Here is a 13,356-nt window from a genome sequence, read left to right as displayed (position 1 = left end):
TTATACATGTACTGTTACCTCTCATTGTGTGGTGGTGCCTGGCATGATTTATATACCACAAGTATGATAAGGAATGTTTAACATGTTCTAGTTTGTTTTGATCATGTATATTTTGTGACTGTTTAGTGTGTTAATTTGAAAATTTACTTGAAACTGCATTGTTTTGCATTTGTGTGAATATTTTGGAACACTAACATTAAGATTCGTAAGGCTTATACTTAAGGAATAACAGTACTGTAGTTGAAGAGTTGCCACCACCAATTGTCGATTTCCCGGTGGTAACTCTTCCGCTACAGTACTGTTATTCCGATTGTACTGCATTACAAAAAGAAATAATATCTTAGAGCTTGAAATAATGTATAATTCCGTTAAACCACATTAAAACGGCGAATTCGAGGTAGTTGTTGTTTTATTTTCGATAATATTGTAGTAATCGAACATTTGTTGATCCAATCAATTCAAAATGGCGGGTCCTTCCTTAGTTACGCCTGGTCAACTGTGGATTTTAGCCAATGAAAAAAATTGTCACATAAAAATTGCATTATAATTTACGTTTTACTCTATAACACATTATTATGAGACTTGATGTGTGCATTTGAACACAACAGTATTACGTTTTAAGCAGAATCTGCATTCCCTTCCGGAGCACCGGATATTACCCGGAATTTTGATGTGGTTCGTGTTGCTTAGTCTTAAGTTTTCTATGTTGTGTCTTGTGTACTATTGTTTATATGTTTGTCTTTTGTTTACGGTATGGTGTTGTCGGTTTTTTTTATCTATAAGTTTTAATGACCCTCTGGTATCTTATGCCCCTCTTTTCAAATATGATTAATACTTCCTTAAAATCGATAGTAGTTTTCCTTAAGGATTGAAGTATAAATTCAAAAACACGTTATTGTATATTTCAAATACTTAAAAATAGCTGACAATTATGACTTAAACAGTTGCTATTGTTAACTGCTTTTGATCATGGACCACCGTTTTTGTTTGTTCATCTGACCCATCTACATTTACAATTTGTTTTTAATTATAAACTTATTTTTTAAAGAAGGGAGGTGCCAATCTTTATAAGAAGGAAAAGGACCATGATAGATAGTTGTATATTGAACTTTTGAAGATTTGTTGCGTTGAATAAACGGCAATGCCTTCGGACGCAAGAAATTATAAAACGTGTTGTTTTCAATTTTTTGCACATTTGTATGTGAAACATAAGATATAAAACTGTTTACTTTATGGACCAAACATTAGGACTAATTTACCCTAATTCTTTTTGATTAAGTAAAATTTAATTGATAATTGAAATGGGAAATATGTCAAAGAGACAACAACCCACCAAAGAGCAGAAAACAGTCGAAGTTCACCAATTTGTCTTCAACACAGCGAGAAAATTCTGCAACTTGAGGCGGGATTCAGCTGGCTTCTAAATTAATAAGTGAAGTGTTCTACTTCACTGAAAATGGACGTCATACTAAACTCCAAACATAAATGAACATAAATGAACTATAATTAAAGAACTAACAAGACTAACAAGAGATAGAGGATCCTGACTTTGGACAGGTGCAATAACGCGGAGGGACTAAACATGTTTTGTAAGATCTAAACTCCCTATTCTTCTAGTCAATTTATAATAATCATACACACAGCAATACGCACAGTATAACTCAGTTAAAAGGGAGATCGAGTCCGATGTCAGAAAAGGTTACAAAAGAAGCTTAGCAAATTGATAATGTTACATAAATCAACAAAAACTACTTGTACTTAGTGACATGCCAGCTGCAGATTTCAAGTATTCAATTTAAACGATTATTATTTTCGTTATTGCGCAACCAATCTTAACGTTTGGCCGTATCAACATGCGTTTTCAGAAGTGATTTGACATGTAAAGTCAGAATTGAGTACCGAGTACCGAGCACCTAGTCCGTTTTACTTCGTCTTTATATGATATTTTATGCTTTGACTTTATTTATTTGGTCTTTTGTTAATTGTAACGTGAGGTTTTCAGTTTCTCCGTTCTTCGATATTGACATCCTTTAGGTTGTATGTTTTGTGTCGATTGTTACATGGGGTTTTGTTATTTTCCCGACTGTTTGATATGTGTCACCCTTTATGTTGTGTTCAACATGTTTATTTTTGCGTACATTAGTCTATAAAAATCATAAACTGCCCGGACTCCTCAGCCAGTGTGCGCTTTTGATTTTGGCACTATTAAACGTTTGACATTATCACTCAGATATATTGTCATGCTATCAATGGTTTGACAAAAGAATAAATAATCTGTTCTAATTTACCTACTTCCTTCTCTAAACTGTAATTACTTATAAGGAACCTATCTAGAATCAATATTAGGCAAATGTTTAAATCCAACTGTAAATGTTTTTTTATTCACATTCTTAGGTGGGTTTTAAGGCATTTCAATCTTTAAAAAACTATGAAAAATTATGAACTGCTGCTTATGTTACAAAATATTGAATAGCTTAAATATCAACAGAAACATAAATAAAGGCAACAGTAGTTTACCGCTGTCCGAAATTCAAAAATCGACTGAGAAAAAACAAATCCGGGTTACAAGCTAAAACTGAGGGAAAAACATCAACTATACGAAAAGAACAACGACACAAACCAGCTCTATAAACCAAATATATACATGTATCCAACCCCGTGGGTACACATTTTTATGACTATGTTAGTTTGTCACCATGTTTAATGTGCCTGAGTTTTAAAATGCAAATTGAAAAATAGTTCATCTACATACAGGTGTTATAAGTTTCTTCAAGTTAAATGGAAACAAAAGTTATAACGGAAATACACATTTCATATAAAATTCTGTAACAAGCTGAAAGGATGGCAGGTAAACAATTTAACTTTAATGTATATCAACAAATTAAAACATACAGTGATAAAGTATTAACGTTCTACTGTCCATGTAAACACATATTTGAATAGAATTAAAGTGTAATATGAAGATAAACAAACACACTAATACCTCATTTGTCACGTGTGTACACATTTTTTTTATTATATCTTCGTTTTCCTTTTCACCATGTTTGATATACCTGGGTTTTTAAATTCAAATTACAAAGTATTGTGTAGGTGTTATAACTACGTGTTATTCAATTAAAAACGAAAGTTGATATTACGGAAAAACACTTGTCATATCAAATCCTATAACAAGCTGAGAGAATGGCAGGTAAACGATTTATTTTAATCAGCATAAACACTCTCATCAATAGTATGATAGAATAGTTACCAACGGCTGTTTTTTTTTAATGTAAACTCTTGTGTACGTGTTGTACATATACATGTACATGTTATTAAAATTGGAAACGAAAGCAAATATTACGAGTATTCACCGTGTTCACGGTTCAGCCCAACATGTATATAACAGACTACGAGAATTAAAGGTAAACAATTTAAATTTATTTTATTTAAAAAAAAATCATATTATCTTTAAGTTTATTTATCATCTGATTGGCTACTAAAAAGGAATTCTTATTTCATTATTTGTTTTTCATTATTGTTTGGGCCAAACAAAAATAATATATATTTGGTTTTTCATATATCTCGTAGCTAGTGCCCTTTTAAGGAAGCAATGTTTTAAAAAGTTCCATTTATCCCTCCCCAAGACAATATGTGTATACCATCGTCTGACATTATCACTTAGATATATTGTCGTGATATCAATGGTTTGACAAAATAATTAATGATCTGTTCTAATTTACCTACTTACTTCTCTAAACTGTAATTACTTATAAGGAACCTATCTAGAATCAATACAAGGCAGATGTGTAAATCCAACTCTAAATGTATTTATTCACATTCTTAGGTAGGTTTTAGCTTAGACGTATTTGGCACAACTTTTTGGAATTTTAGATCCTCAATGCTTTTCAACTTTGTACTTGTTTGGCTTTATAACTATTTTGATATGACCGTCACTGATGAGTCTTATGTAGACGAAACGCGCGTCTGGCGTACTAATTTATAATCCTGGTACTTTTGATAACTATTAAGGCATTTCAATCTTTAATATACTATTAATAATTATGAACTGCTGCGTATGTTACAAAATATTGCATAACTTAAATATCAACAGTAACATAAATAAATAACAGTAGAATACCGCTGCCCGAAGTTCATAAATCGATTGAGAAAAACAAATCCGGGTTACAAACTAGAACTGAGGGAAACACATCAACTATAAGAGGAGAACAACGACACAAACCTGATTTATAAACCCGATCTGTAAACAAGATCTATATACAACCTAATTCACCCCGTGTGTACACATTTTTTATTGATATGTTAGTTTGTCACAAAATGTAATGTACCTGAGTTTTTAAATGCATATTAAAAAATTGTTTTGTCTACATACAGGTGTTATCAGTTGGTTTAAGTTAAATGGAAACGAAAGTTGGTATAACGGAAATACACATTTCATATAAGATCTTATAACAGGTTGAAAGGATGGCAGGTAAACAATTTAACTTTAACTTATATCAACAAATTTAAACATAAAGTGAAAATGAAGTAACAGTCTGCTGTCTATGTAAAACATACATATATTAAAGTTCAATATGAAGATAAACAAACACACTAATATCTAATTTGTCACGTGTGTATACTATCTCTGTTTATTATATCTTAGTTGTCCTTTTCGCCATATTGATATACCTGGGTTTTTAAATTCAAATTACAAGTATTGCGTAGGTGCTATATCTACTTGGAATTCAAATGAAAACGAAAGTTGATATTACGGGAAAACATATTTCATATCAAATCCTATAACAAGCTGAGAGAATGGCAGGTAAACGATTTAACTTTAATAAGCATAGACAATCTTATTTATAATGTGATAGAATAGTAACCAACTGCTTTTTTTTTAAATGTAAATCTTGTCGTGTTGTATGTACATGTACATGTTTTTTTTAAATTGGAAACGAAAGCATATATAACGAAAATTCACGGTTCAGCCCCAAATGTATATAACAGACTAAGAGGATGAAAGGTAAACAATTTAAATTTATTTCATATAAAAAAATCATATTATCTTTTGTTTACAAAACCACGAATAAATTTATACACATAAACAATCTCGAATACATCATTATCGCAACCCGTCATTTCATTCCCAACTTGATCTTTCTTTGATTGTGATATCAGCTAATAATACTTATCCCCGAACTAAAAATTATCAACATACCGATTGCAACTGTTGTAATATGTTCTACTAACCCTGAGATAAACCAAGTTCTGGAAGGGTTCGTGATAATTTTTCTGTTTTTATCTTGAGGTAGTTCGAAAGATACCCCAATTGCAATGTTTCTTGCCATTTATAACCGAATTACAAAGTTAAAAATATATTGCGTAGAGGGTAATTTTAGTACGTCAGTAAACTGCAGGCTTACGAGACTGTAGGTAAGCAACAACCTTAATTTGTATATCCTTTAATTTGTTAAATGAGTACGAGCAAAGATTTATTTTGAATTATCCTGTTTTCACATTGAAAATGCAGTTTTAATGAAATCGTATCAACATAGCTGAAAAATGACTTATTTATAATGAAAACACAAAATCATAGATTTACAGGCTATTTTGAGATAGATAACGATGAAGGAAATTTTCAACGATCTAGACTGTCTATACGGTTCTTGCAAGGGCTACTTGCGATTTTTTTTTATTGGGTTGAAAGGTAGCATTATACAATAAGGTCTGGGTTTTTGCCTAAATCTGCAATTTTGCAAACTGTCAATTTTTTTACAAACAATAAAATTGAGAATGGAAATGGGGAATGTATCAAAGAGACAACAACCCGACAATAAAGAAGACAACAGCAGAAGGTCACCAACAGGTCTTCAATGCAGCGAGAAATTCCCGCACCCGGAGGCGTCCTTCAGCTGGCCCCTAAACACATGTATATATACTAGTTCAGAGATAATGAACGCCATACTAAACTCCAAATTGTACACAAGAAACTAAAATTAAAAAAATACAAGACTAACAAAGGTCAGAGGCTCCTGACTAGGGACAGGCGCAAAAATGCGGCGGGGTTAAACATGTTTATGAGATATCAACAATCCCCCTATACTTCTAGCCAATGCAGAAAAGTAAGCGCATACTAATACGCACATTAAAATTCAGTTTAAGAGAAGTCCGAGTCTGATGTCAAAAGATGTAAGCAAAGAAAATAAACAAAATGACAATAATACATAAATAACATCAGATTACTAGCAGATAACTGACATACCAGCTCCAGACTTCAATTAAACTGATTGAAAGATTATATGTCTTCATCATATGAATATCAGGCACAATCCTTCCCGTGAGGGGTTTAGTATTATACCATCATAACATATATGAGAAGAACATAACCCGTGTCATGCAAACAACTGGTTTTTAAATAACTGTGTTTAGTTCCGATGCAAAGACCCTATAAGTGAATCAATATTAACGCCAAAATATGCAATCTTTCATGACCTGACAACAGTATCGTAACTATATCCCTTCTTAATAAGTCTATTTAAAGGTTTTGTAAGCTTCTGGGGAGAATACTGACATTTTTTTGCTTTATAAAGAATATTTCCATAAAATATTGGATGTGAAATACCTGAACGTAAAAGAAGTCTGCATGTTGAGCTATATTTACGAATGATGTCCTAATACCGATGATAAAATTTAGTAAATGTTTTGACTAGTTTGTGATATTGAAAATCCTGGTGTAATAATTTTGCAGTAATACATAAACTTCTCTCGTTTAAATCTAAAACATTGTTACAATGATATAGATATCAAGATCGAGGAAAGGGCAGTGGTCATTGTTAGTATTAGCTTTATTTGAAGTAAGTTCAACAGAATAATGTTTTTAGTATACATACTGAAGTCGTCATTATTGAGAGCCAAAATATCATCCAAATATCTAAAAGTACTATTAATTTGTGTATCAGATGTTGTTCGATGGGTCTTCGCTGATTTTTGTCATTTATTGTAACTCATAGCAATACAAAAACAGATCCGCAATCAGTGGTGCACAGTTAGTCCCCATTGGAACTCCGATAACCTGGCGATATACGGAATCTCCAAAGCGAACACACATGTTATCTAGTAAAAATTCAAGTGCAGATATAGTATCAAAGCATGTCCAATTGACATAGTTTTTTGGTTTATTGCTACTAAAAATGACCTAATAGAGTTTGAATATATATTTTCACATTCTGACTTTTTAAATGCCCATTTAATTAAGTGTGTGATTTTTTTCTTAATGAGAATGTGAGGCAATGTGGTATATAGGGTAGAAAAATTAAAACTTTGAACAGATTCAAAATCACCAATATAAGCATGAAATTTATCAAGTACTTCCAACGAGTTTTAAACACTCCAAAAGTAATTAATTCCACTTTTTTCGAAGGCCTTATTTGCACAATTCATTATCAGGTTTTTGATTGTACCAAGTGTACTGGTAAGAAGAATAGATTAGTTAGTAGTGGAACAATGGCTTAAAGACGAAATAAATCTATATTTGTAAGGTGTTTTATGTAGCTTCGGAAGCCATTACATAGTTGGGACTTTCACTGTTTTTGGTTCTGCTTGTACAACGGTAGCTAAAAGTTTATAGATATAGGAAGATGTGGTGTGAGTGCCAATGAGACAACTCTCCATCCAAATAACAATTTAAAAAAGTTAAACCATTAAAGGTCAATGTACGGCTTTCAACACGGAGCCTTGGCTCACATCGAACAACAAGCTATAAAGGGCCCCAAAACTACTAGTGTAAAATTCTAAATTTGTTTTCAAATTCAGATTTTATGAATGAAGTTTTCTACTTACCACCTGAGAAATATACATACGGATATTACTTTTCTTACCAGTCCAGACTTCGCAATTAAAATAAAACATCTAGATGACGGAGATACTTCCAACCGAAACTACGTCACCTACATGCTTTACTCTACCTGTACCCCAGTTTTGTTTTTTCTATTTTTTCAGTAACCTTATTACTACTATAGAAAATTACGTGGGGAGGTTGGGTGGGTAATTATCAGGTGGTAAGTAGAAAACTTCATTCATCAAATCTGAATTTGAAAACAAATTTAGAATTTCATTTCATTCATTTTCTACTTACCACCTGAGAAATATACATACGGATAGATTACAAAGCCTTACCTCTCTGGTGGTAGGGTAATTTTCTATGGCTTTGCGTCTCTTCATCCTGGGTATAATCTTTACTTTATACCACTTGTTCATTTTTAAAAACATTCTTCTGTACACTATACAATATTTACAATGTCTTTATTTTTTTCTTCTTTTCTTTAGTCTTTTTATCTTTTTTTTTTTTTTTTTTTTTTTCGAACTGCACATTACAGTTTAAAATATATCAGTCTTTTTGATGATTTTAAAAACAATCTGTTATATACACATCAGGATAAAACCTTAACATCTACATTTCTCAAATAAAACTTGATGAAAGTTGTATCAGTAGACCAGTCAGCGGACTCTAAAATACTCTTCATACTAGCTCCATTAAATAAGGCCCATGAAGGTCCAATTGCTCTCGTACTGTGAGCTTTAACTTTAAAATCTGTATTTTCATATGCCATTTTGATGGTATTCACTAACCATCTAGAAATTGTTTGTGATGTAACCGGTTTGAATGGTTTAACCGTTGACAAGAAAAGTTTTCCTTCATCTTTCCTTGTTTCTTCTGTACGTTTCAAATAAATCGCAATGGCTCTTTTAGGATCCAATTTTTTATTGTGTTCAAAGTAAGGCACAAACATTTTAGTTCCATAATGATTTGGTCTATGTTGTTTTGATAAACCTGGTCTCAAGAAAACAAGTCCTTTCTTCTGAACATTCACAAACCCCTCTCCTATCCTCGATGCTTGTAAGTCTGAGCACCTCCTGTACGTTGTGATTGCTGTAAGAAACACCACTTTATAAGTTAAGCATTTAATATCAGCTTTCAATAAAGGTTCAAAAGGAGACTTTTGCAACATGTCCAACACTTTTTGTAAATCCCATTCTGGGACTAAATTTACTTTAGGCGGTCTAGAATTGAAAACCCCTCTAAGTAGTCTAATAATATAGGGATGTTGCCCAATTGGAACATTATCTATTGGAGATAGCAATGACGATAACATTGACCTATAACCTGCTATAGTACGGTATTGTAAACCTGAAGTGTACAAATGAGATAAAAAATCTGCACATTCTGCTAAAGTAGCTGCATAGGGATCTTTTTCCCGTTCACTACACCAACTATGAAATCTTTTGAATTTACAAGCATAGTCTTGCTGTGTGCCAGATCTCCATGATGCTCTGAGAAGCTTTCTAGTTTCTCTTGAAAATCCCTTATTTCTGAAATTTTTGTGGAGAGCAGCCAGGCTGTTAGCGTGAACACTTCGGGATTTGGATGGCAAATGTTTGTTTTTGGTTGATACAGAAGATTTTGCCTTATTGGTAGTTTTATTTGACTTGCTACTGATTTTTGAAGAAGCTCTGTGTACCAATGTCTTCTTGGCCACATTGGAGTTATCAGAATTAGTCGACAATTGAATTGACTCATGTGTTTTAGTACTTTTGGAATTAGACATATTGGTGGAAATGCATATGCCCACATTTTTTCCCATGATATCGACAGAGCGTCTACTGCTAGAGCACTGGGATGAGGTATCCAAGCACAAAACACTGGTCTCTTGTGATTGTGTACTGAGGCAAACAAATCTATTGTTGGTTCTCCCCACATTGCAAACACTGATTGAACTATCTGATTGTTCAGTGTCCACTCTGTGGGTTGTATTTTGTTTCGAGACAGATGATCTGCAAGAACGTTTAATTTTCCCGCTATGTGAGCTGCTCTGAAAGTCAGATTGTTCTGAATAGCCATTCTCATTAGACACCATGTCTTGTAACAAAGGTGTATGGACTTGGTGCCCCGCTGTTTGTTTACATATTGAACGACTGTTGTGTTGTCGCATTTGAGTAGCACATTTTGATTTTGTAATTGTGGTAGGAAATGTTGTACTGTTCGAATTACAGCTTCCAATTCCAAGAGATTTATGTGTTGTTTCTGTTCTTGAACCGACCAAAAACCTTGAAAAATCTGATTGTTCATGTGACCCCCAAACCCTGTCTTTGAAGCATCTGTTGTTATTGTGAGGGTTGCCGACCACTGGTGTAATGATTTGCCCTTGGTAGTGTTTGCTCTGTCCAACCACCAATTCAAATGATCTTTTAGGTGTTGAGTAAATGGAATTTGATAAGTAAGATCTCTGGTGGATGGTTTCCAGAAATGAAGTAGATGTAATTGGATAGGCCTCATATAAAGGCGTGCATTGGGGATCAATTCTATGCAAGACGCTATCAAACCCAACAACATTAGATAATCTCTTGCTGCATTGTGTCCCTTCATTATGCTTATCACTAACATTTCTAATTTTAAAATTCTTTCTATAGTTGGAGAAACTATCTCCTTCTTGAAATTGAATAATGCCCCTATGTAAGTGATCTCTTGTGATGGGATAAGAGAAGATTTTTGAAGATTTACTATAAATCCCAGTTTTATCAGAAGATTGAGTGTTTTCTCTCTGTCTGAAATTAGCATTTTCTCTTGAGCATTCACTAGTAACCAATCGTCCAAATAAGTTGCTAGGCGTATGTTTTGAATTCTCAGATGAGCTGCTACTACAGTAACTATTTTTGTGAACACTCGAGGTGCTTGAGAAGGACCGAAACACAGAGCTACAAATTGGTAACATTTGCCTTGTATGCAAAAACGTAGAAACTTTCTGTGTGTTTTGTGAACTGGAATATGGAGATATGCATCTTTCAGATCGAGAGACAACGCCCAATCTTGGGGTTTTACTAGATTCAAAACTTTTGTTAAAGTGTCCATTTTGAAATGTTGCTTCCTCAGATACTGGTTGAGAGGTTTCAAGTTTATTACAGGTCTTAAATCGCCTGTTTTCTTTTGAACCAGAAAAAGTGTACTGTAAAAACCTTGATGTATCTCTGCTTGAGGTACAATCTCTATTGCATTTTTTTTCTATTAAATCTTTTACCTCTGCTAAAATAATAGGTAGATTCCTCGCATTGACAGAAATGTGTTTTATACCTGTCAAGTGAGGAGTTTCTTGAAATTCTAATTTCAAACCCTCTTGTAAAGTTTTCAGTACCCACTGATCGTCTGTTATTGATTCCCATTCCTGAATAAAAAATTTTAACCTCCCTCCCACTGGTATCTGAGGCAACAACATTAGATTCTTGGCGTCAGGAACTATACTTTTTCTTCACATTAGAGAAAGAACTTACCCAAGGTTTGGTAGCTTGCGTCTGTTTACCAGATGACTTGAACTCCCCAAAGTTCTTCTTTGGTATCTTAAAGTTACTGTCAAATTTAGGCTTTTTCACAAATGTTGACTCTGAAGTAACTGTAGCCGTTGGTTTTCTTTTACCTAACTGTGAACCAACTGAAACTCTTCTATTATCAGGCAAAACTTCAGCTAATTGTTTATTTCTGTCAGTTTTCTCTTTCATTTTGGTATCAAACTGAGAACCAAATATACCATCTGCTGTTAATGGTAAAGTCACAATTGTGTTAGCATAGTCTCTTAGTTCATTTAGACCTGTATCATACATGGTAGCACGACGACGTATCATGTGGTGAAAAGCTCCAGTTCTCGCAGTCTGATCGAAGCTTTTGGTTGACAAAGCAAATATGTCTCTTACATTCTGAATTGCACTATCTAAATTTGGTGAATCAGATGTTAAATTATCCAATAAATTTCCACTTGCTTGTTGCAAATAACAGGTTGTGATCAATCCCATGCGGGCCGCAACTTGACCCTGATAAGCTTACCTTTCAAGTGAATTTAAGTTCTTAGTAAATAAACTTGGGACTCTGCCAAAAGCAGCCTTTGGCCCATATCTTTTCATCAGTAAACTTTCTACTGTATTGTCCATTGTCGATACATTAAAGTATTCTTTACAACTTGTATCTATTGGGAAACTTAGTCTATAATTTTCCTTATAACTAGTGATCTCCAAGAACCACGTAAAACATCAATTTGGTTTTGTTCTAACACTAAACCTGTTTTCTCAGTCTTTAACGAAGTATAAGCATCTAGACCAAACTTGTCACCTAGTGTATGACTCACAGAATTATCTTGCTTCTCTGTTTCACAAGATTTCTCATTTTTGTTACCTAAATATTTCTGGAACCTGTCATGTTCACCAGATTTAACTAACACTGATCTACTGTCACAAGTATTGACATCTTCATGATCAGAATTTCTAGAATTCTCAGAGCCCTCTGCACTAAAAAAAAAGCCACTATTTTGACGTTCCGAATCCGAAATTCGAACAGATAGTGTGTCAATATCATCACCGCTATTTTGGTGCTCATTAATAGCACTATTCAACGGGATAAGAGGTCTGCGAGCAGCACTAAATGCCTCGACTGTGACCGTATTTTGATACTCATGTTCTGACCTTGGAACTTTATTTCCGGTGTCAGTACGCTTGTCTTGAAGTAAATCTAATAATTTACCCATTTCATCATTCATAGAATTGACTTGCTTGTCCTGTTGTTCAATTCTTGCTATCATACGACTTTCTAAGTCTGACAAATTGTCTTTCTTGCTACGAGAAGAAGTACGTTTCTTACCTTTTTTCCCGGGAGCGGAAGTGACTTTGTCGGATGCCATTGTATTATCCTCTAACACAGAAGAAGTGTCTTCCTCGAAATAGGCATCCGAGCCTTCACTTCTCATTATCTTAAACTTATATAATTAAATAACTTTGAAAATATTTTTTAACGTCTGAACTCTTCGGCGCAAAAAATTAAACTGGGGTACAGGTAGAGTAAAGCATGTAGGTGACGTAGTTCCGGTTGGAAGTATCTCCGTCATCTAGATGTTTTATTTTAATTGCGAAGTCTGGACTGGTAAGGAAAGTAATATCCGTATGTTTATTTCTCAGGTGGTAAGTAGAAAATGAATGAAATGAAATCATTCAAACGGGAAAACCAACGGTCTAATCTATATAAAAAAAACGAGAAATGTTTGTTACAGATGTTGTTTTTTGAAAATGAAGTCAGTTGGAATGTTGGTGAATTGGTGATTTCTTTTTGTAGAACCTCAATGTAAAATTTACGTCAAACAATTATAATATTATTAGCAGCTTTATCGGCCGGGACAAAATCAAATTCCTTGGCAAGTTCTTTAAGTTTATGTTTGATACGCGGAATAAGTTTATTGTGGTTATTGTTAAGAGTAAAATGTTCTTTAAAATGTTGAATACGTATATCAACTATGTTCATTACTAAATAAAAAAAAAAGAGTCCAAATTTTTTGTCAGCTTGTTTCC

The 13,356-nt window shown here is 33.5% G+C and overlaps 1 protein-coding gene across 2 annotated transcripts in view; it reads left to right on the top strand.

Annotated features, from left to right (window-relative positions):
- The first annotated feature begins 4,335 nt into the window (after positions 1-4,335).
- Positions 4,336-13,356, top strand: part of LOC139500654 (uncharacterized) — a 110,225-nt gene continuing 101,204 nt past the window's right edge. The window contains exon 1 of one of the 2 annotated variants that reach the window (XM_071289413.1): positions 4,336-4,468. In XM_071289413.1, the coding sequence (XP_071145514.1) occupies positions 4,462-4,468 (7 nt within the window). In that variant the 5' untranslated portion in view covers positions 4,336-4,461. The remainder of the gene's footprint in view (positions 4,469-13,356) is intronic. The other variant, XM_071289414.1, reaches the window with a different exon arrangement.

The sequence above is a fragment of the Mytilus edulis genome, chromosome 13, assembly GCF_963676685.1.
Source record: "Mytilus edulis chromosome 13, xbMytEdul2.2, whole genome shotgun sequence".
Classification (NCBI taxonomy): domain Eukaryota; kingdom Metazoa; phylum Mollusca; class Bivalvia; order Mytilida; family Mytilidae; genus Mytilus; species Mytilus edulis.
Note: the sequence above shows the minus strand (reverse complement) of the source record. Positions and strands in the feature narration are given on the sequence as shown.